This window comes from Notolepis coatsorum (assembly GCF_963971535.1).
Source record: "Notolepis coatsorum genome assembly, chromosome: 10".
In the NCBI taxonomy this organism is placed as follows: Eukaryota; Metazoa; Chordata; class Actinopteri; order Aulopiformes; family Paralepididae; genus Notolepis; species Notolepis coatsorum.
In genome coordinates, this window is record NC_140174.1 from 120,197,730 (window position 1) to 120,220,079 (window position 22,350).

At 43.5% G+C, this 22,350-nt stretch overlaps 2 protein-coding genes across 2 annotated transcripts in view; one reads left to right on the forward strand and one right to left on the reverse strand.

Moving 5' to 3' along the window:
* Positions 1-7,288, forward strand: part of ostf1 (osteoclast stimulating factor 1) — a 103,470-nt gene extending 96,182 nt beyond the window's left edge. Inside the window, exons 9-10 of the mRNA XM_084323895.1 lie at positions 1,668-1,766; positions 2,390-7,288. Of these exons, the coding sequence (XP_084180021.1) occupies positions 1,668-1,766; positions 2,390-2,448 (158 nt within the window). The 3' untranslated portion in view covers positions 2,449-7,288. The remainder of the gene's footprint in view (positions 1-1,667; positions 1,767-2,389) is intronic.
* Positions 7,289-19,200: 11,912 nt separating this feature from the next.
* On the reverse strand, positions 19,201-20,352 carry foxd5 (forkhead box D5; the record flags this gene model as incomplete). The annotated part of the gene is made up of 1 exon (XM_084323163.1): positions 19,201-20,352. One exon carries the CDS (start codon positions 20,350-20,352, stop codon positions 19,201-19,203), a length of 1,152 nt encoding a protein of 383 aa, XP_084179289.1.
* Positions 20,353-22,350: the final 1,998 nt, after the last annotated feature.

The following is a 22,350-nucleotide window of genomic DNA, read 5'->3' on the forward strand; positions in this document are numbered from 1 at the left end:
CAGTTCAAGTTGAGAACCGTGTGTGTGTGTGTCAGTGTGTCACACCCTTCCTTCATTAAATTTGTCATGGAAAAGAGTTGCAGGCCTGTGTGTGTTTAAGGCAGGGGTTCTCAAACGTTTTTATACCACAACCCCATTATTATAATTTTTTTTTGGTGACCCCACACTTAACACATTGTGTGCTAGCCAGATATGACTATTTATCGCTTGGATGCCAGCACGTTAATCAATGGGAGGACAAGCACATTTGCGAGCGATTAAACTATATCTTAAATTATGGCTATGTGTCTAATACACCCGTCGCTTATCAATGACTTGCTTGCAGTCAACATGTACGAAACGGATTGTTTTTTCATCAGTACATTTCCATTTTATACCGTTTTGAATAAGAGTATAGTTTTGGAGATTTCTAGAAAGAAAAAAAGATTCCGCGATAATAGCCATTTACTGGAATACACAAAACACGTTGTCATTTTCCGGCTGATTTTTTAATCGCTTTCAAATAAACGCTAGATTATCGAGAGTATTTGTGTTCTTATGCACGATACAAAAGCGGGCTGAAAAATCATTTATTCGTGCTGCACTCAGCGCCGTGAAAAACAACTCTGATTAACCCAAAACTGGTAACATGAGTCCTTACCTCAGATCAGATGTTCTGCAAAAAGATGAATCCAATTCCTGATCGCCATTCCAAATATTGATCGTGTTTATTGATGTTATAGTCCGAAACGCATAATCGAAAGCTGCTCCGAGCCTCGCCAGTGAATCTGGTAACAGACACTGCTTGCCAGAGATGGGGAAACCCTGGACCGGAGTTTTTCTCTGATGCACATGGCCACTCAATCCAATCCAATGATGTGCATTACCATCCGGGAGACGATAGGGGGTGGTATTTCCCCTTTTCGAGCTCTGAGCCATTCCCAATGATAACGTCAGGCTGGACGGATGAAAAATGAATGGATATCGCTAATAAAAGAAATAACGATTAAATAACGAGAAATCTTGTTATTGCCAACCAACGCATGGCGAGAAATAACAAGAAATCTCGTTGTTGGCAACCAATGTGTTAATGTATTGCGTCATTTCAATGTGGAATTAAGGAATATCAAAATAAAAGCACACACTTTTGAACTTTATCATGCATATTTATTAGAAAATGTAATTACAGCACTATGTTATCAATACACATTTATAAAATGAGGCATATTTAGCCAAAATATGTTGCCGGAACATTTTAAAATATATATATATATTATAAATATGTATATTTTTTTTATTTTACTTGCCACTGTTACCTACCCACGACCCCACTTTGGGTCGCGGCCTGTAGTTTGAGAACCACTGCTTCAAGGCATAGAACTCTGTGGTGTGAGGTAGGATGGGAGAGAGGGGGCAGGTTTGTGTGTGTGTGTGTGATATAATCTGCACAACTAGAAAGTTTGGTTCACACACAGTGCCTCAAAATAATTTTATTTAGATTCATGAAAACAAAAGATAGAATAATTCCATTTATTATGTAATTTCTCTCCATCAAAATGCATTGTCCATCTTTTACAAGGGGGAAAAACGATCATAAAAATTATGATTGAGAGCAAATGAAGGGACTCTGTGTTTATTTGATGATTTATTTCTGGGGGGTGGGTTTTGTGTGACGTGGTGTATTTCAGACGCCAGGATTGACATCAAGAACAATGAGAAGAAGCTGGCTTTGGAGATGGCCACCAACGCTCAGTGTGCCTCGCTGATCAAGAGGAAGCAAGGAAGCAGTAAGTCTCCACCACCACCAGGTGGCAGCATTGCAACACTTGATAGCTGTTTTTAGTCAATTTAAAAGACAGAGACATTTAAAGGTGCTGTAAGTGGTATTTTATTTGTTAAAGGAAAACGCCAACATTTTGGGAAATTAGCTTATTTGCCATCTTCCCTGGAGTTAGACAAGAAGATAGATACCCTTTTCTTCTCTGTGCGTGCAGTAGGCTTAGGGAACGCCTAGCTTCATCACTGGAAGTGGGGCAGTCCTTTACCCTGAAGTTCCCTACAGTCAACAACCGGACACTAAAGCAGATAACGATGCATCAGCTATTGAAATAAAAACAATTACGAGCTATAGATTGTGGATGAATACGCACAGAAAGGTACACCATGCAAATGTTCATGCTTTATTTGTTTTAAACGAGACGATTTAGAAATGGGCAATGGGGAAATACATTGCAATTTTGCGAGGTGGACCGGCCGGAAACGGCAATGTCATAACCACTACACCTCCCTATAGGTTTATTATTTATAATCGTTTATTTATTCATACCTTTTACTTATTTAATTTTTGTACATGTCAAACAAAATCCGCTTTTTGTTTTTCCTCATTTCCTCATCTCTCTCTCTGTTCCAGCCATCACCCGTAGTCAGAGCAACGCCGAGGACTACCTGGACGACGAGGACTCGGACTGAGGCGGGCCGCGTCGGGTTTTGGGGTGGGAGCGTTTCCGCTACAGTTCCATGAATGGAATTCTCCTCATAAGTTTCCCCATTTCCTATTCCAGTTTGGCCTTCTCTAGTTCCATCGTCCGCAACTGTCGTCCCATTTCTCTCATGCCCTCTGACCCCAGGTTAGGCCTATTTTTGCACACTGCGGGGCGGAGGGGTAGTGCAGAGCGGATATCATGTCCATACGGCAGTGTCGGGTGGTGGCACTATACCTTAGGGATGCCTCTTAGAGGGATTACATTCCAACTAAATGGTTTTTTTTTATCATTTTTATGATGTGTACAACTGCCATTAAAATCCCAATGTGGATACAAGAGGTGCGTCTGTGATTTGCGGTGTTATGTGCTTACGTTTTATGGCGAGCAAAAGCCACATTGAAACACAGTGTGAATGCACTCGATAAGGAGCGGATGTGGATTTTCTTGAACCACCTGTGTTGGTACTTTAGAGAGGTCCGATTCAGATTCTACTTGGGTGCGTTTACATGCGTTTTCTTTTTAAATGTGGTTTGTTGTCCTTTCTAAGCAGAACCTTGATACTTTTTTTTTTTTTTTTTACTCTTCTGGGATTTTAAAGCCATCTGTATAGATGTTATAATAACTGGCAGGGATCATGTTAAAAGTAATATATTGCTAATATTTCCCCTTTGATATTATGGGATGTGCTACGGGACCCAATGGGATATTTTTCTCTTGTTTTTGTCTGCTTGTTGAAACCTACGGCTATCTGGAGATAATTTACAGATGAATAACAAAAACTTTGATTGTTTAAAGTGTTTTGTATGAATCACTCCTCTGGTTTTCTGGGCTCTCGTGGTCTCATGAGACCAGCTTCTGTCTGGACCGCCTGGGCCTCACTCAGGGTCTCATGAGACCAGCTTCTGTCTGGACCGCCTGGGCCTCACTCAGGGTCTCATGAGACCAGCTTCTGTCTGGACCGCCTGGGCCTCACTCAGGGTCTCATGAGACCAGCTTCTGTCTGGACCGCCTGGGCCTCACTCAGGGTCTCATGAGACCAGCTTCTGTCTGGACCGCCTGGGCCTCACTCAGGGTCTCATGAGACCAGCTTCTGTCTGGACCGCCTGGGCCTCACTCAGGGTCTCATGAGACCAGCTTCTGTCTGGACCGCCTGGGCCTCACTCAGGGTCTCATGAGACCAGCTTCTGTCTGGACCGCCTGGGCCTCACTCAGGGTCTCATGAGACCAGCTTCTGTCTGGACCGCCTGGGCCTCAGGCTCCTCTTGAGTCTTACTGTATGAATCAATGCTGTTCGTGGACTCGTGACCCTGGAAAGGTTTCATTAAAAGTGATTTTCATTGTTTTAGTATTTAAAAAATAATTATATGGATAATCACAGCCTTTACTAAATTGGTGGTGGGCATTGGGCATCTTTGTTTGCGTCATTCGGAAGGGGAAGAAATGTAATAAGATCACGTCAAAGTTCTCTGACTGGCTAGCACTACTCGGCAAAGTGCAAAGCAGGTGGTATTTTTCTGTTAACACTTTGCCCGCCGGGCATTGTGCCCATCTCATACCCCTCTCTGCCACTGTTGAAAGCCTATGGAGATGTTTACCTTCTTTGCAGGGCTATAACTTTTTAAATTGTATTGCTATATTGACATTACTATGGCCCATTCAACATCGATTATCTATCGTTCAGGATGTGTGTAACGTTATATTTTTTCATTCATACATTGTTGTGTTAATACCTTCTAGAATATAAGTATGTTTTTAATCTTTTCTGCTGTAATTCCAAAAATGCTAGTTATAGGCCCAAACGCATATATAGATTATCGATTGCCGTTTCTTTCCCATACACGCTATATTAAAAAATTCAAATGTATATGATCGGTATACATTATGCTTCATCATGCATGAAGGAAAGGGGGGGGGGGTCGTTTATAATTCCTTGATCATCAGTAACTGCTTTATGTAGGTTGGGTGGATATATTGATCAGACTGATTACAAACAAGGAAACGCACAATCGGGTTGAAAATAACGTTATATTCCCCTTACCGTGGGCCAATGAGCAGTGGTGCGTTCCTGAAATCAACTGGGATTGCACTCGCTATTTGAATATCAATAGCGCCGGTCGTCAGGTGTGTTAAATACGACCGGCGCTATTGATATGCAAATAGCGAGTACTTATCTGGGCTTGCACTTAGTGCACCCCCGTCCCATGAAGAACGCATGCCTGCCAATGAGCCTGGCGGTGAAAGATCCCAATAGACCTATCGCTAAGCCACGCCCCCTTTGAAAACTCTGACACAGAGCCGACCGTGTAAATGACTCTCGTTGACGATGGCTGCAGGCAGCCCCTTTCCTGACTGTGATGCAAGCCTTGCTTCACAGTCACGAAAGGGGCTAGGCCGCTGGAGATTTACCACAGCACGTAATAGACCTGTTTTTTAAAGATAACACAAATATTTCATCTAGAAGCAGACAGGGGGTTACAATATGCAGTGGAAAAGTACGTTCATGAGATACACATTTACCTTAGACCTCCATGGTGATGCAAGCATTAGCTATAGATAACGTCTCAAGCATTACTTAGTTGACTTGATTGAAGATTACAAGAACTATGACGATAATCCATGATTACTATTGCTGATACATTTAGTTTAGTGGTCCAACCCAGTATACGAGCTAGACCCGACAGTTGTCACTAGTCACTAGAATGAGGAAAAAAGTGAGAGCTGTCATTCTGCAACCAGAATAATCCACCTCTTTTGTAAACATGCTATGTTGGTTCTTTTGTGACCCAGGTAAATATGCCAACAATCCTCCATAAAGGGGTGAGACGTCAGAGAATGGTATGCTGCACATTCTAGTGTACATCAGGTCAAATGATTGATTACACTAACTATAAATGTATAGTGATAGATGTATAGTGTAACTCGCCCGACCATCCACCAGGCGGCGGTATTGAGCCGTCGTTGCAGTCACATCTAGGGTCCCGCTGCAGCACCGGGGGTGGGTGGATGAATTATGAATGCCATGGCGAAAAAATTAAATATTGATCTCAAAAACGCTGTACAGCGATCCTGGCAGACAACGCATGGCGGGCAATAACGCTGGACAGCGTTTTTGGCGCTGGATGTGTTAAAATAAGTGTTAAATAGCTCTACATTCCGACAGCCATCACTGATATAGAAATGGAGTGTCTGGTGTCCAGTCCCTCCACTCTGCAGTAAATGCAAAATGCATTTTCTGGTATCCTCTAATTTTTTTTTTTTTAAGATTTATTTTTGGCGTTTTATCGCTTTATTGCTACTGGGCAGTCCAGTAGAGAGAGACAGAGGAGGAATGGGAGACAGAGCGGGGGGAAGACATTTGGCAAATAACGACGGGTTCGGGAATCGTGGGTCGGCCGTGTCGCGGCTGAGCGCGCTATGTGGTTCGCATCTGGGGCGCCCCGGTATCCTCTCATTTGATCCAATCAGGAGAGGGAACCCTAGATATATTTTACTTATTTAAACAGTTAAATTAGCTGGCAGGTATATTTTAGTTTTTATTTCTTATTTTTGTCAGACCATTTTTGCAGTGTGGAGTTCTGTCTCCTGATTGGATAACGATAATAAAATGTATTTTGTGTTTACTTCAGAGCAGAGGGAGACTCATGTTGCTGACCAGACACTCTGTATCAGTGATGGCTGTTTACTGCAGAGTGGAGGGACTGGGAGACCCATGTTACTGACCAGACACTCTGTATCAGTGATGGCTGTTTACTGCAGAGTGGAGGGACTGGGAGACCCATGTTACTGACCAGACACTCTGTATCAGTGATGGCTGTTTACTGCAGAGTGGAGGGACTGGGAGACCCATGTTACTGACCAGACACTCTGTATCAGTGATGGCTGTTTACTGCAGAGCAGGAGGGACTGGGAGACCCATGTTACTGACCAGACACTCTGTATCAGTGATGTCTGTCTGAATGTAGAGTATTATTTTAACACGTAGACCACTTATCGTAACGTAAGAAAATACCACTTACAGCACCTTTCATTTAAATCAGTGATAAACCTTTTTTCTACCAACCAAGGCCTTGTATAATGTTTTAGAAGTATGCATCTGTCATTGTTTGATTAGTTACACAAACTAAGCGACATTTGCAGGCGCTTTACCTCGTGTGAAGTGGATTTGACATGACTCTCAAACCTCAATACTCTCAAACTAAGCCTTTATACAAAATAAAACGAAAGGCTCGAGAAGCGTCATTCCTCGGTTGTGCCTCCAGATGGCGCTGTTTACTGCAGAGCGGAGGGGACTAAGAGACTACTGACCAAACACTGGCTGTTGGAATGTAGAGCTGTTATTTTAACATGTAGACACTTATTTTAACAAAGAACCTCACTTTAAGTCCCCACTCCTCGTCGCTGTACTTCCTCACACAATGAACGGAATTACGCAATAATTCTGTAGATGCTGTGAATTTTTTTTTTTTATTATTATTTGGTAGGTCTTTTCAGTGAAACACTTAATTCGAGGCTGTGTCCATTTACAAAACAAAGGCTTCTAGATGCTTCTCTTTGCTTTTCAGGGGCTTTGAATTGTGTTACCGGGTGTGATTATCCTTCCTGTCGCTTTCTGGTTTCGTTTTAGTTTTCACCCTTGATTGCCGCTGCTTTGTCGCTAAAGAGTGCCTTACGTGGAGAGGAGTGAATGTTTCTACTGTTTATTTTATTGTCTTTGTATGAAAGTGATGAGGATTGCGTTTTTTTCCGACCCTAGTGAATTTCATGTTGGATCATTTCCTGCTCTCTCTTGTTTAAAAACTATGCAATAAAAGAATTTAACTTCACAACGTTGTCCCTTTTTGAAATGAGGAATTAGGCACAGTTGAAGAAGATGTGACTTGCTCTAACATTTTCAGTCACGTTGACCCCAAAAACATATTCATACACTGTTAGAAAGATGAGATTCTTGGCTTACAGCACAAGTTTGATTGAATTGATTGATTGAAAAGTTTATTAACAGATTGCAGAATGGGTACAGTACAGTACAGCTCAATACATACAATTGTTAAGGGGATGCAGACCAGAGAAAGACTTTCGTCTTGTTTACATCAGGGTCCCCCATTTTCAATTCATCATATGACACACGACATACAGATAGACAGTACTGCTACATCTATACATTTATGACATACCAGATTTGCAAATACAGTACTGTTTGTGATACTAAAAAAAATCCAGAAAAAGAGTGTATATACATTTGACATAGAAACTGTACATTGGAGGAGGTTGGGTAGGTGGGGTTGGGTGGGGCTGTACATTGGAGGTGGGGGGGGGGACACACTGTACATTGGAATACTGACTTACATTTGACATAGAAACTGTACATTGGAGGAGGTTGGGTAGGTGGGGTGGGGTTGGGTGGGGCTGTACATTGGAGGTGGGGGGGGGACACACTGTACATTGGAATACTGACATACATTTGACATAGAAACTGTACATTGGAGGAGGTTTGGTAGGTGGGGTTGGGTGGGGCTGTACATTGGAGGTGGGGGGGGGGGGGTTGGGTACGGGGGGGGGGCACTGTACATTGGAATACTGACAAGGCCATACTTGGTCTTTACTGTACAACTGGGTTAGGACATTTGTAGGGGCCAGTTTCGAATTGCAGTCTCCCGTAGGTGTTCTTTGAGAGTGTTTTTGAAAGTGGGTAGTGATTCACATTCCTTTACAGCTTTGGGTAGGGCGTTCCACATTGATGTGGCATAATTGCGAAACGTGTTTAGTCCCTTGTTTGAGCCGAATCTGGGTTTTACATGATTTGTGGAGCTCCCTCTGGTGTTGTGATCGTGGTATTCACTGACCTTTGGGAAGTATTTTGACATGTACATGGGTACCTTGGTCGTGTAGTGTATCTTGTAGACCAAGTACAGTACAACAAAATGAAGATTAAGAAGGATCGCTTCAGATAAGAATTCATAATATAATGAAGCATAGGCTAATTAATGTATGACTGTCTGACTCTGCTGTTGGCTGGTTCTGTAGTTATCTTGCTGGCATGTGTTCAGGCTGATGGCTTTTATTCTGATGTTTTATCTGTCCACAAGGGGGTACCACAAGGTTCTGTTCTAGGACCATTGCTCAGTGTTCCAGATGCAAACTTTAATTTGTATGCTGATGACACTGTCATTTACTGTTGTGCTACTACTTTGACAAAAGCTCTGGAACGTTTGAAAAATACTTTAAAAAGAAATAGAATCCCAACTGCAGCAACTAAAGCTTGTTTTAAATCCGGAAAAAATAAAATTATGATTTTTACTAAATCCAAAACAAAAGTGCCTTGTCTTGCCTCTATACACACATCGCAAGGTATTCCAATTCAGATTGTGTCAACTTTTAAATACCTTGGCTGATACTTGATGACAGCTTGTCTTTTAAACCACACGTTGAAAGTCTGGCTAAGAAACTAAAAGTGAGGTTGGGTTTGCATTCATTCATTTATTTGCATTCATCTAGTGTTCTTGTTCTGTTCTTGACTTATTGTTATGTTGTCTTCTTGACTTGTTTAAAGAAGACCTGTACGGCCCATGGGGACATTAACGTGTGTTGTCGGGCCCTATAAATAAATTTGATTTGATTTGATTTGATTTGTTTCTTTTTCAGAAATAAATCGTGCTTTTCTTTTAATGCAAAAAAGAAACTAGTTGCTGCCACTTTTTTACCAGTATTAGATTATGGTGATGTTTTATACATGAATGCCGGTTCCACCTCACTACACATGTTGGACACTGCTTCGTGCTTACCATGGTGTATTAAGGTGTATTACCGGTTATAGATCACTTACCCATCATTGCACTCTGTACGCTAAAGTGACTGCCCGTAGACTGCTTCATTGGTACACCTTCAATTATTGGTCAGCTCCCTTTTTACCTCGGTACCTCACCATCACATCAAACCCATCTTACAGCTTACGATCCCAGGACTATTTATATGCCTCAGTATCCAGAAACCACACAGAGTTTGTGAAAAGGGCCTTCATGTTCTCTGCTCCCTCTGCCTGGAATGGACTTCAAAAAACTTTGAAACTGCAGGCCCACATTACCATATCTGATTTTAAAGTTCAAATTACAGACATTTTAAAGTCACCTGAAATGAGATGGGAGAATGTCGATGCTTCACTGTATAATGTGGTGTTATATTTATTAACTTGACCTTCTCTCCCCAGCAACCTCCTTCAAAGCCTCACCTTCCCTCCTCTTTCTACCTTTTTTACCCTATACCCTCCAATCTCCCCCAATCCCATTCAATCTTGCTTGCTGCAGCTCAAATGTATCCCCTTGCCCCACTTTGCCTATTATGTTTTTGTCTGTGTTTGTGTCTTGTATGTTTGTTTTTGTTTTGCTGCCATTTTTGGCCAGGTCTTGCTCGAAAAATAGATCATTGATCTCAAGTGACTACCTGGTAAAATAAAGGTTAAATAAATAAGATGGGAAGTCAGTTTCCAAGATGTACAGGTTACTGTCGCTTAACCCATCAGATAACCTAGCTTCCATTAAACAGCAGTGGAAGAGGGATTTGGCTGTTTCCTTGACTGCACCACAATGGGAGACCGTATTAAAAAATACAACAACTTCATCCAAATGTGTAAGATACAAAATCATACAATTAAAGGTAGTTCATCGAGCCTATATTACACTGGCATGGATGTGGGGAGGTAGGAACGCTCATCCACATGTTGTGGCATTGTCCCACAGTGAAGTGCTTTTGGCACAAGTTTTTTTTTTTTTTTTTTATGATTTTTTTGGTAGATCTTTATTTGTTTGTACTACCGGGCAGTCAGGTAGAGAGAGAGAGAGGAAGAACGGGAGACAGAGCGGGGGGAAGACATTCGGCAAAGGACGCCGGGTCCGGGAATCGAACCAGGGTCGGCCGCTTCGCGACGCAGCGTGTTACATGGGTCGCCACTTTGGTGCCCGGCACAAGGTTATTTTAAGACTATCCTCTATTCTCGATGTTAAAATACCCTTATGTCCAAAAGTCTGCCTCTTGGGCATTTGATTTGATTTGATTTGATTTGATTTGATTTGATTTGATTTGATTTGATTTTATTAGGGATCCCCATTAGCTGGTGCGATAGCAACCAGCTAGTCTTCCTGGGGTCCACACACAAAAAAACACACAAAAACAATCACTATTGCAAAAAACAAAATTATTAAAAGTCAGTACACACAATGCATAATGAACCTACTGTAACAATTAATATAGCAAAAATTACATTAGTGTAAACAAAAACAAAAAATTACTTTACAGTGTTAAAAACAATTTAAAAACTATTTAAGATTCTTTTTAAAAGTGAATCTACTGTAAATGCAGCAGAGGTTCCGAGGCAGGCCATTCCACAGAGTTAATGCTCTAAAAATAAAAGATCTCCCCAGAGCGCTGGTTCTAGGACCTGGCAATTCAAGCTGCCCACTACTGGAACCTCTAGTGTAATGCTCGTGCACAGTATTACTAAAAACAATCTGATTATGTATAAAAACAGGAGTCTTACTGCTCATGACCAACTTGAACAGCACAAGTATATTAAAAGACAATCTATTTTCAACGTTAAGCCAAGAGAGGCGGGCATGCATACGGCTCACATTAGACCTTAGTGAGCAGCCCAGTACCAACCGTGCTGCCCTGTTCTGGACCACCTGGAGCTTCCTGAGGTCACCACTGGCAGCAGATGACCACATCGCAGAGCAATAGTCAAGATGACATAAAACTAAACTTTGCACTATCTGACATAAAAGGGGACGGGCAACAAAAGAAGCACATTTCCTGGAAATACCAATTGCTCTTCCCATTTTTAAAACAATATAATTAATATGCTGAGACCAAGACAGAGTGCAATCCAGCATCACTCCAAGGAGTTTAGTACTTTCAACTTGTTGAACTGCTGAATTACACAAGTTTAAATGAAGCTTTGGATTTGTAGATAACCTGTGCCTTGTTCCCAGCACAATACATTTAGTCTTGGAGATATTAAGGACAAGTCTATTACATACTACCCAGTCATGCACAACTTTAAGTTCTCTACTCAAAACTGCATTAAGTACATTGCATGATGGTGCCGCGTAATACAATGTTGAATCATCTGCATAAAGAACTGTTGTAGCACATTTGGTAGCCCAAGATAGGTCATTCGTAAATACAGAGAAGAGCAAAGGTCCTAGGCAACTTCCTGCTGGTATACAATCAGCACTCACGCAACGCATCATTGTACTAGCGCATTGGTGAGTTAATCGTACAATTATGTTGAATTGGAAGATACAAAAACCAAATGGTTTTTGCATTGATACCTGGATGAGAGATTTTTTTAATTTTTTTGTATCTACTTTTTCTCCCATTTTCTATTTTTCTCCCATCCCAATTTCGTATTGTCCAATTCTACCCTCCCCTGTCTCGAACGCTGTTAGGCCATGCCTCCCACAGGCCGGCTGCAATGTGGACGAAGCCTTGCATCATGTGTCCCCTCCGGTACACGAGGAGGCAGCCGTCGCATCTTTTCACCTGCACAGCGCGATCTCTCAGCGGCGAGGGTCTGCGTGGGAGGGACACGCCGCCCCCGTTGCTTCCTGATTCTGCTGCGCAGGCGCACCAACCGACCTGTAGGAGTCGCTGTCCACAACGTCCGATCCCCACCCATAACACTGCCAATTGTGTTAGTATGAACGACCAGCCAAGCTGGTAGCAATGCCGAGAGCTGGGCTCGAACCCAGCATCTCCTGCATTAGTGGCGAGCGCCTTGCTCACTGCGCCACTTAGCCGCCCCCTGGATGAGAGATTTCATGGACCTATTGACAATGGAACGAGCAGCTTCAACGCTCGCTGAGAAATTGGTTCTGTCTTTTCCATGTAAAGTTTAAACCATGCCTTTATGGCTGCGTTCATCGTTGTTTCCATGGACGCCGTGAAATTGTATTATTTAACTTTTTTTCTCCAATTAATTTTCGGTTCTTATTTATAAAACATATATGGGGGGGGGGACAATATAATATGTATTCAATGTTATGGGGAAATAATACATAAGATGGACATATTATACATTTTCATTACTAGTAAGAATTAAATAATAGCTATAGCATAGTCTTATAAATAGTAGTGAGAGCAACACAAATTATTCCATCCGAAAGAGAAAGGTGAACATTTTTATTCTAAATAAATTTGACAAATACGCATGCGCACCTGTTCTTACCCATGACGTACAGAAAATAACAGCTGTGTCTCAGTGGGCAGAGAGACCATAGATATGAGAGAGACGATCATATACAGGCGTGATTTTTTTCCATAGCCTCTGTTTGCGAAGACGCTCTCTGATTGGCTAGGCCGCGTACAGCGAAGAAGAACAGACCCTCTCTGACTGGTTTAACTCCGAAGGGTCTCTTCCGCCTTGTACATATATTCTCTGCTTCGAAGTGGTTATGTATAGGCATTCTTTCGAAGTGGTTATGCTTAGGCATTCTTTCGAAGTGGTTATGCTTAGGCATTCTTTCGAAGTGGTTATGCTTAGGCCCTCTTTCGACGTGGTTATGCTTAAAGTTAGGGTTAGGGTTAGCCAATCGGAGTGTCTTTTTCTTCACTGCAATCAAAGAGCGTCTTCGCTCACAGAGGCTACGTAAAAAAAAAGCACGCCATATACAATGAATGAAAACTTTATTTAACAGATTGCAGAATGGGTACAATACAGTACGGCTCAATACATACAATTGTTAAGGGGATGCAGACCTGAGAAAGACGTTTGTCTTGTTTCCATCAGGGTCCCCCATTTTCAATTCATATAGACATTTATGACATACACAACATACATGACATTTATGGCATAGGGACATATAGGTATTTAGTACTGATACATTTGTGACATAAACGGTATTCAAATATACAGTACTGTTACCCCTAGATCCTGACAGAGTATATACATATGATGGGGAGGGGACTGTATATTAGGAGGGGGTGGGTGGGTGGGAGAGAAATATACATACGGCGGGGAGGGAATATATACATGCGGTGGGGAGGAGACTGTCTATTAGGAGGTGGTGGGGGTTTTGGGCATTTACGGTGGCCAGTTTCGAATTGCAGCCTCCCGTAGGTGCTCTTTAAGAGCGGTTTTGAATGTGGGCAGGGATTCACATTCCTTTACAGCTTTGGGTAGGGCGTTCCACATTGTTGTGGCATAATTGCGAAACGTGTTTAGTCCCTTGTTTGAGCCGAATCTGGGTTTAACATGATTTGTTGAGCTTCCTCTGGTGTAGTGGTTGTGGTATTCACTGACCTTTGGGAAGTATTTTGACATGTACATGGGCACCCCGGTCGTATAGTGTATCTTGTAGACCAGGCCCATTGCAAGTTGCTGTACTCTGTCGTCTACTCTAAGCCATCCTAGGTTGTCAAAGTGGGCAGGGGTGAGGTGGGTTCTGGGGTTCAGGTCAAGTAGTAGTCTGACCAGTTTGTTTTGTGATGTTTGTAATTTTGTTTTAAGCGCCTTTGAGGTGCTTTGGTACCATGAGGTGCACGCATAGTCATAGTACCCTTGAATGAGTGCTCCTGCCAGAGTCTTCAGGGTATTCTTGTTTACCAGAGAGGAGATCCGGTACAGGAATCTAGTTCGTTGGTTGACTTTTTTTATTACATTGGATGCCATTTTGTCACAGGAAAGATTTGCCTCTAGGATGGAACCCAGGTAGGTAATTTCGTCTTTCCTTGTGACAATATTGTCACCCACTGTAACTGAGAAGCCGTCGGTCTTGCTGAGTTTGTTATTTGAACCGAAGAGAATGGACTCTGTTTTGCCCATGTGTAATGATAGTTTGTTATCAGCGAGCCATATGCAGATTTTGCCTATAGTTCCGAGCTGAGGGTTTTTTCAACCTGCAACTTGTTCTTGTCAGAGACTAGCAGGGCTGAGTCGTCCGCAAACAGGAACAAGTTGCAGTCATAGGCTGACGACATGTCATTTGCATAAATTAGGAAGAGTAGCGGCCCTAGTATGGTTCCTTGTGGAACACCAGGGCACAGGGCACACATTTGTTGAACAACGCCATCTTGAGGCACCACAGAGCTTCTCGACCCTTTCGTTTTATTTTGTATGAAGGCTTAGTTTGAGATGTCAAATCCACTTCAGACGAGGCAAAGCTTACATAATTAATAGTTATGTATTCCAAAAAGCTGTTATTGAGTGACACAATAACAGTTGGCCTAATCACGATCCAGAGGCGCCTGCAAACGTTGCTTAGTTTGTGTAACTAATCAAACAATGACGGATGAATACTTTTAAAACAATACCTTGTGGTTGGCAGAACAAAGGTTTATCACTGATTTAAATTAAAGGAGCTGTAAGTGGTATTTTCTTTGTTAAAATAAGTGGTTATACATTCCGACAGCCATCACTGATACAGAGTGTCTCAGTAACATGGGTCTCCTAGTCCCTCCACTCTGCAGTAAACAGCCATCACTGATACAGAGTGTCTGGTCAGTAACATGGGTCTCCCAGTCCCTCCGCTCTGCAGTAAACAGACATCACTGATACAGAGTGTCTGGTCAGTAACATGGGTCTCCCAGTCCCTCCACTCTGCAGTAAACAGCCATCACTGATACAGAGTGTCTGGTCAGTAACATGGGTCTTCCTGTCCCTCCACTCCGCAGTAAACAGCCATCACTGATACAGAGTGTCTGGTCAGTAACATGGGTCTCCCAGTCCCTCCACTCTGCAGTAAACAGCCATCACTGATAGAGTGTCTGGTCAGTAACATGGGTCTCCCAGTCCCTCCACTCTGCAGTAAACACAAAATAAATGTTCTGGTATCCCTTTCTCACTTTATCCAATCAGGAGAGAGAACTTGTCAGACAAAAATAAGAAATACAAACTAGTTTTAACTAAATGTGTGCTTGGAATATGTATAACTAAGTAAAAACGATCTAGGGTGCTCTCTCCTGATTGGATAAAGTTGGAAGGGATACCAGAAGATGTATGTTGTGTTTACTGCAGAGCGGAGGGACTGACCATGTTACTGACCAGACACTCTGTATCAGTGATAACTGTTTACTGCAGTCAGTGATGCACGTTGGAAGGGGGGGTTATTGCAAAAAATAAATTATGTTTTTTTTTATGACAGTATTTATATATTTGTATATTATATACTGTAACTGTATAACTGTAACACTGTATATTATAAGTCTATCCTGCTCAAAGCACTTCACCATTTTAATATTGTGTGTGTTGAGCCGTACTGTATTGTAGCCATTCTCCAATCTGTTAAATAAAGTTTTCATTCATTCATTACACTACTGTACGTACACAATCATACGTGTAAAACCGACAAGATTGCAGCAGAGTAGATTTTCGAGTGATGACAGACTGTCACAGACTGATTGAATGACAGGTGAAACAACTAATTGTATTCACCTCCCGTCTCCCGCCCTTCCCACGCGCAACGAACCACTGAGCTACTGTGATACAGTGCTTGCGCAGTCAGTCGATTTGAGCTAGTAGTCAGACTTTGCTAGCACAGAATGTCTCACTCGCAGAAAAGAAAAATATCAGATTTATTTTCTAAACGTCCCGCCGGTCCCAGTGACAGTCACAGTCCCACTAAATCTGATAAACGTCAGAGAGAGACAGAGACGACAGGTTCAGCCTCAGCATCAGGTATTGAAGAGTTAACTGAGTCTGTTCCCCTATACCCCCCCTCGGGCGCCAGGGGCTTCCACTGAGGGGTGATGCAAATAGGGATGGGGTGTTATGGCAGCTCATGATGGAAAGAGTGCGCACCGAGTCTGATCCCGAGTTGAAGAATTGGCTCCAAAAGAGAGACAACTGGATGTCCAACAACATCCAAAACGAAATCTTACAGCTGTTTGCCCATGATATTCAGCGACAAATTAGAGGCAAAGCATCCAAAAGCCCATTCTTTGGCTTGAGCGCTGATGGAACCACTGATGTCACTCACTGGAAAAGAACAATTCTCGTGTAATATACAGTTCGCCGATGACAACTTGGAAGCTCAGAACTTCTTTTGGGGTTTTTACAATGCCCCAGACACAACAGCCGAGACGCTGTTTTTGTGTATAAAAGACTTTTACGCCTCGACCTGCCCATGGAGAGGCTGATAGGATACTGTTTTGACGGGGCCAGCAACATGTCTGGGGGGTACAGGCGCTAGACCAGGGGTTCCCAAACTTTTCAGGCCGCGACCCAAAAAAACGGTGTCAGAGAGCCGTGACCCCCACTAGGAGGTAAACAAATAAAAATAAAAATAAAAATTACCACTTACAGCACCTTTTAAATGTTCAACCATTTGCAAATTATGCTACAGAGCAATATGTATGACATGACTGCGTGGCACAGCGGAACAACAACACAATCATCAAATTTGCTGATGACACAGTAGTGGTGGGCCTGATCTCTGCCAACGACGAGAGGGCCTACCTGGAAGAGGTAGAGAATCTGTCACAGTGGTGTCAGGAGAACTGCCTCTCCCTGAACGTCAGCAAAACAAAAGAGATGATTGTGGACTTCAGGAGGTCGGGGGTCAAGGACTACAGCCCCCTCAGCATCGACGGGGCACCGGTTGAGAGAGTGAACAGTTTCAAGTACCTCTGAGCCCACATATCCAAGGACTTGACATGGACCACACACATTGACAGTGTTGTGAAGAAGGCACGACAACGCCTCTACTTCCTCAGGCGCCTAAGGAAGTTCCAAGTCAGTCAGAAGATCCTTAGGAACTTCTACTCATGTACAATAGAGAGCATCCTGACTGGCAACATCACCTCCTGGTTTGGGAATAGCACTGCACAAGACCGTAGCAGACTACAAAGAGTGACACGTTCAGCCGAACGCACAATTGGAGGGGGGCTTCCCACCCGTACACCTACTGTAAATTGTACCTAAATTGCACCTCATCCCATTTCTGCCTTGCACTATATAGTATTGTATATTAGTACACTGCATAGTATTGTATATTATATGGTAACTCAGTTACGTCTATTCTGCATCGAACATTGTACATATGTCTATACTGAACACTGTGACCTCATTTTTTTACTTCTAATTTACATGCTATACTATGTTATTTTATTTCATACTTATCTTGTCTTGCACAGTCTCTGGAGCGTAACAGTAAGAAGCATTTTGTATAAAAGTATTCTGTACTTCTATGACAAAAAAAAAAAAAAAATCTAACCCTAACTAACCATACTGTCATGCACTTGTCCTAATAAACTAACCTACACTGTAGCACTCAACACTTTGATGAACATTGTTACTCAGCTGATAGAGTTGTGCTCTTCCTGATGGCTTGTCGTACAGAACTTGTAAGTCGCTTTGGATAAAAGCGTCAGCTAAATGACTAAATGTAAATGTAAATGTAAACTATTAAAGAAACTTGAACTTGAAACTAGTCATTATGAATTGAAAATGGGGGACCATGATGTAAACAAGATGAAAGTCTTTCTCTGGTCTGCATCCCCTTAACAATTGTGTGTATCCTGTATTGTACCCACTCTGCTAATACAAATGTCAATCAATCAATAGGGCATAGCCATTTGAATGAAGTATTTCAAAAGTTAAGGGTTTTTGAATAATATAGACTAACGTTTTGGGCAGCGATATAGGGTAATGGGTATGCAAACAGGACAGTAAGTGAAACACTGGGCATTTTTACATTTACATTTAGCTTTTATCCAAAGCGACTTACAAGTTCTGTACATATAGGGGCAACATATAACATAATGTATCTGGGCGCTGCCGCGCAATCCGTTATGAGTAAAGTCTGTTTTACCCAACAATGTTGCCAAATAATTTGACCATGAGTGTTTCACCACCCTAAAAACACTGAAATTAATATAGTCAGAAATACAGATTTTGTTTGTATACATTTTGACTGCAGTGATTATCTTTATAGGTAATCGTTTTGTTACTTTCACTGGTTTCAAATGGTGTGAACATCTTTCGAACGAATCATTGTTTTTAAAACCACTCAATTTCACATATATGTTTAATTGCATTCGTGAGTGTGCTGTAATTAGTATGCAGTAATTAGAATGCAGTTAATTTAACCTATAGTACCAATTAACCTGTCATATTCATTTAAACATATGAACGATTTCCCCACAATTAGTAAGTAAATACACATTCTGCGGCGTAAATTTGACGTGTCAGATAATAAAAATAAAGTGTGTAGACATTTATAAATGATTAGGCTATAACTGAGAAAGAACAATGTGACGAGACATCAGAAGTAAGTTTTCAGCCATTTAGGTTATTTATTTTCACAGGTTGAAACATCACAAAAAAGACATTCACTTGGGACTTTCACAAATATATTATCGATTTTCTTATTTACATCACTTCTATCGGACATGACTTCGGGAGTATATCCACGTACATGAATAAATAACATGCAATTAATCGATTTCTTTAAGAAACGTATACACGCGCATGGGAACGTGTTGCGCAGACACTGACGCGTCTCTTTAGAAAAGAAACGCGGGTAAATAAAAATGGTAAAAATTAATTCAGCTACTTTTATCCAAAGCGCTTTACAACATTAGTTCCTCACATTGTCACCCATTCACTCACACATTCACACACCGAGGGCGGAGGAGGCGACCATGCCAAGGTGCCAACAAACTGCTCATCGGGCAGTCTTTGCTCAAGGGCACTTCGACACACGCTGCCCGGGAGGAGTCAGTGCGGGAATGCGAACCGGGAACCTCCAGATTACCAGACGACCGCTCTACTGTCGCCGCCCCACGGTAGTGATGAAGGAGCCGCGCTCAGCAGGGCGTGCACCGGGGAGAACGGGGGCTGCAGGAGGTTCTGAACCAGACCGTGGTAACCGACAGAAGAAGAACCCAGCGGGTGACTCTGCTGACCGGAGGGGGTCAGTGGCGCGCGGGTGGGGGGGGCTGCGGATTTGCTCATAATGCTGTCGATGCTGAAGGAGCATTTGGCCGCTGCCGGTGCCGCCGGTAAAGCCGCGTAAAGACGCGCGGCGCCGGTGTCTTTAGGGCCGTGGTCGAGCTTCCCGTGATGATGGCTGCTCACATGAGTCGGGTAGGGGGGCAGGTGAAAGGTCACAGCAGGGGGCATCACCGCGACCCCCGCCTCCTGGACCGGCATGTACCGAATAGGTGATGCCGCCACCGGCGGGGGGCTACTAACCGGACCCTGCTGCTGGACACAATACGGTCGCCCGTACGGTCGGTAACAGTTGAAGTTTGGGTAAAACACAAGTCCGCCATCCCTCCCGAACTCCGGCTGGTTCCTCTTGAACCGCTTCCGGCGCCGGAGGAAGCTGCCGTTATCGAACATGTCCTCGGAGGCCGGGTCCAGGGACCAGTAGTTCCCTTTACCGGGGTTCCCGGGCTCCCGGGGGATCTTGATGAAGCAGTCGTTGAGCGACAGGTTGTGCCTGATGGAGTTCTGCCAGGCGGGGAACTTCTCCCGGTAGTACGGGAACTTGCCGCTGATGAAATCGCAGATGCCACTGAGAGTCAGTTTCTTCACGGGGCTCTGGAGGATCGCCATGGTGATGAGGGCGATGTAGGAGTACGGGGGCTTCACCGGGGAGCCGCCCTGCTGGGAGGAGGAGGAGGTGATGGAGGAGGAGGAGGAGAGGGGGAAGCTGTTCTCGCTTTCCCCGGAGGAGGAGTCGAATTCGGAGCAACAGTCCATTTCTGCTCCCGACTCGGCCGAGGAGCCGGGATCTGTATTCTTCTGATACAGCCGGAGATGATGATGACCTGCACGGGACGGCTCGTCCTCCTCCTCCTCCTCCTCCTCCTCTCCCACCACGTCCAGCTCATCCTCATCCAGGGGCAGGTCGGCGGCGGGATGGTAGCTGGCTTCAAACTCGTTGGACAGAGTCATGCTGGCGGCGGAGGAGGTGGAATGTGTTCAAAGACGCGCAAATGGCTCGACTATAATAACAACAAAGCCGCGTTAATGGTTTGTTGTTGTGCGTAAAAGCTGTGTGTTCATGCGTAAAGGCACATGGATGGAGTGAGCGGAATATGTCCCTCTCTCTCTCTCTCTCGCTGCTGCTCTCTCAACTGTCCAAGTGTCCAGGCTGTTTGTGGTGGTGGTGGGAGTTCAGGGGTTTATATCTGTGGAAGACTGCGGGGTCCCCCCTGGGGGCAGTCCCATCCACCCCCACGACCTATCAGAACAGCCCCTCGCCACGGGGGAGTCGGAGCTGACCAGCACGCGGGTGTGTGTGTGTGTGTGTGGGGGGGGGGGGGGGGGGGGGGGGGGGGGGGGGGGGGGGGGGTAGCTTCTGTGAGAAAATCGTCAAATGCTAATGAGTCTATTCAAGCGAACACAAAGTTTGCAGGATGATTTAAAACAGCGGTATACGTTTTGAAGAAACGTTTAACTATACGATAGGCCCAAATAAAAAGCCAAAATATTTCGCAAGTATCCCATACCATGCAACAGTTTAATACATCATAAAATGTTGTCATGGGAAATCAAACTGCAAAAATAGGCATACTCAGTGTCAGCGTTTTATTAAACCACTGACGGTGTTGTGTTGCTCGGATTAATGTTAATAGCGTCTCACTTTGAACCTGGTCACATGATTTCCTGTCTAATCGGACCTATTCATGAAAACATCTCGTCGGCCTCCCGGTGAAGAATAGGTTTGGCACAGTAGCGCGGCTGGAGGTGGGATCCTCTCTGGAGGGGTTAACACCACGCCTAACCAACCCCCCTGATAACAAGAAACATAAACGTGTCCCTCTCTCGCACCCCCCCCCCCCCCCCCCCGCAGTTTCGTTTAGTTTGCCACCTCTGGATCATCATGCCCGCAGGCGGTGTGACCGTGAAGATGGCCGTGGCACGGTGGCTCCCCCGGGGGCCCGCGGACTATAGGGGCCTTAACGAGGCGATCAGCATCAGAATCGGGTAGGAAACGGCCCACAGCTGCGGCTGGTCGCCCGGGGGCCATGCATGGAGCTCAGCGCTGTGTTTTTTTACGACCGGGATGAATAATAAATAATAACCAGTGCGATCCTCAAAGTAAACCAGCCAACAAACACACGGATACGTGTTAAAGGTCGTCTATAGGAAAACTATCCATTGCAAATGACCAAATTGGTCGAAAACTCCACCCACTGCTTCCTCATCGGACTTCTCTCTGTGTCCTGGTGTGTGTGTGTGTGTGTGTGTGACTGACAAACTGAGTGCGCTAATAAGACTTACAACAACAAATACAAACAACACAATACAACAAATAGCCTATATGACACGAAGCGGAATTGAGTTTGGTGTGAAAAGAACAACTTAACCGTTGTACCGTCTTTTACTAGTACTCTGCTATAGTGATCTCCCTTGCCTATATTACTAACTATATGCTAATTATGTCTAAACTACTATGCACTCAAGACTGTAGCACCCAAGTTCGAAGAACAATTTTACTGTTAATTTTACTCTGAAAGTCCAGAGTTGCACCCGAATTCCTGCTGACTTGTTGTACACAACTTGTAAGTCGCTTTGGATAAAAGAGTCAAGCTAAATTACTAAAATGTAAATGCTATCCGAGTGAATTCTGTAATAACCTATAACAATAAATAAGCGCACATACAAAATTAGGTTTACAAGCGGCCTTTTGTATTGCAAGATGTTCCCATTTGCAATAAGCGTTCCATAGTGAGTTTTCTCAATGATGCCCGGCTGACTCAAGGTGCAGAATGTAAATGGCACTGCGTGTGAATCTGTCACTTCGTAACAATAAACCAACGTGTTAATGGCTCGAGGGCACTTTTTACATTTTCGTTAGTTTAACACTTCGCACAACTGTATTCTATCCCCATTGTTCTCTTGATTGTCCAAAGTTGTCAGCTACGAATAATAATAATAATAATAATA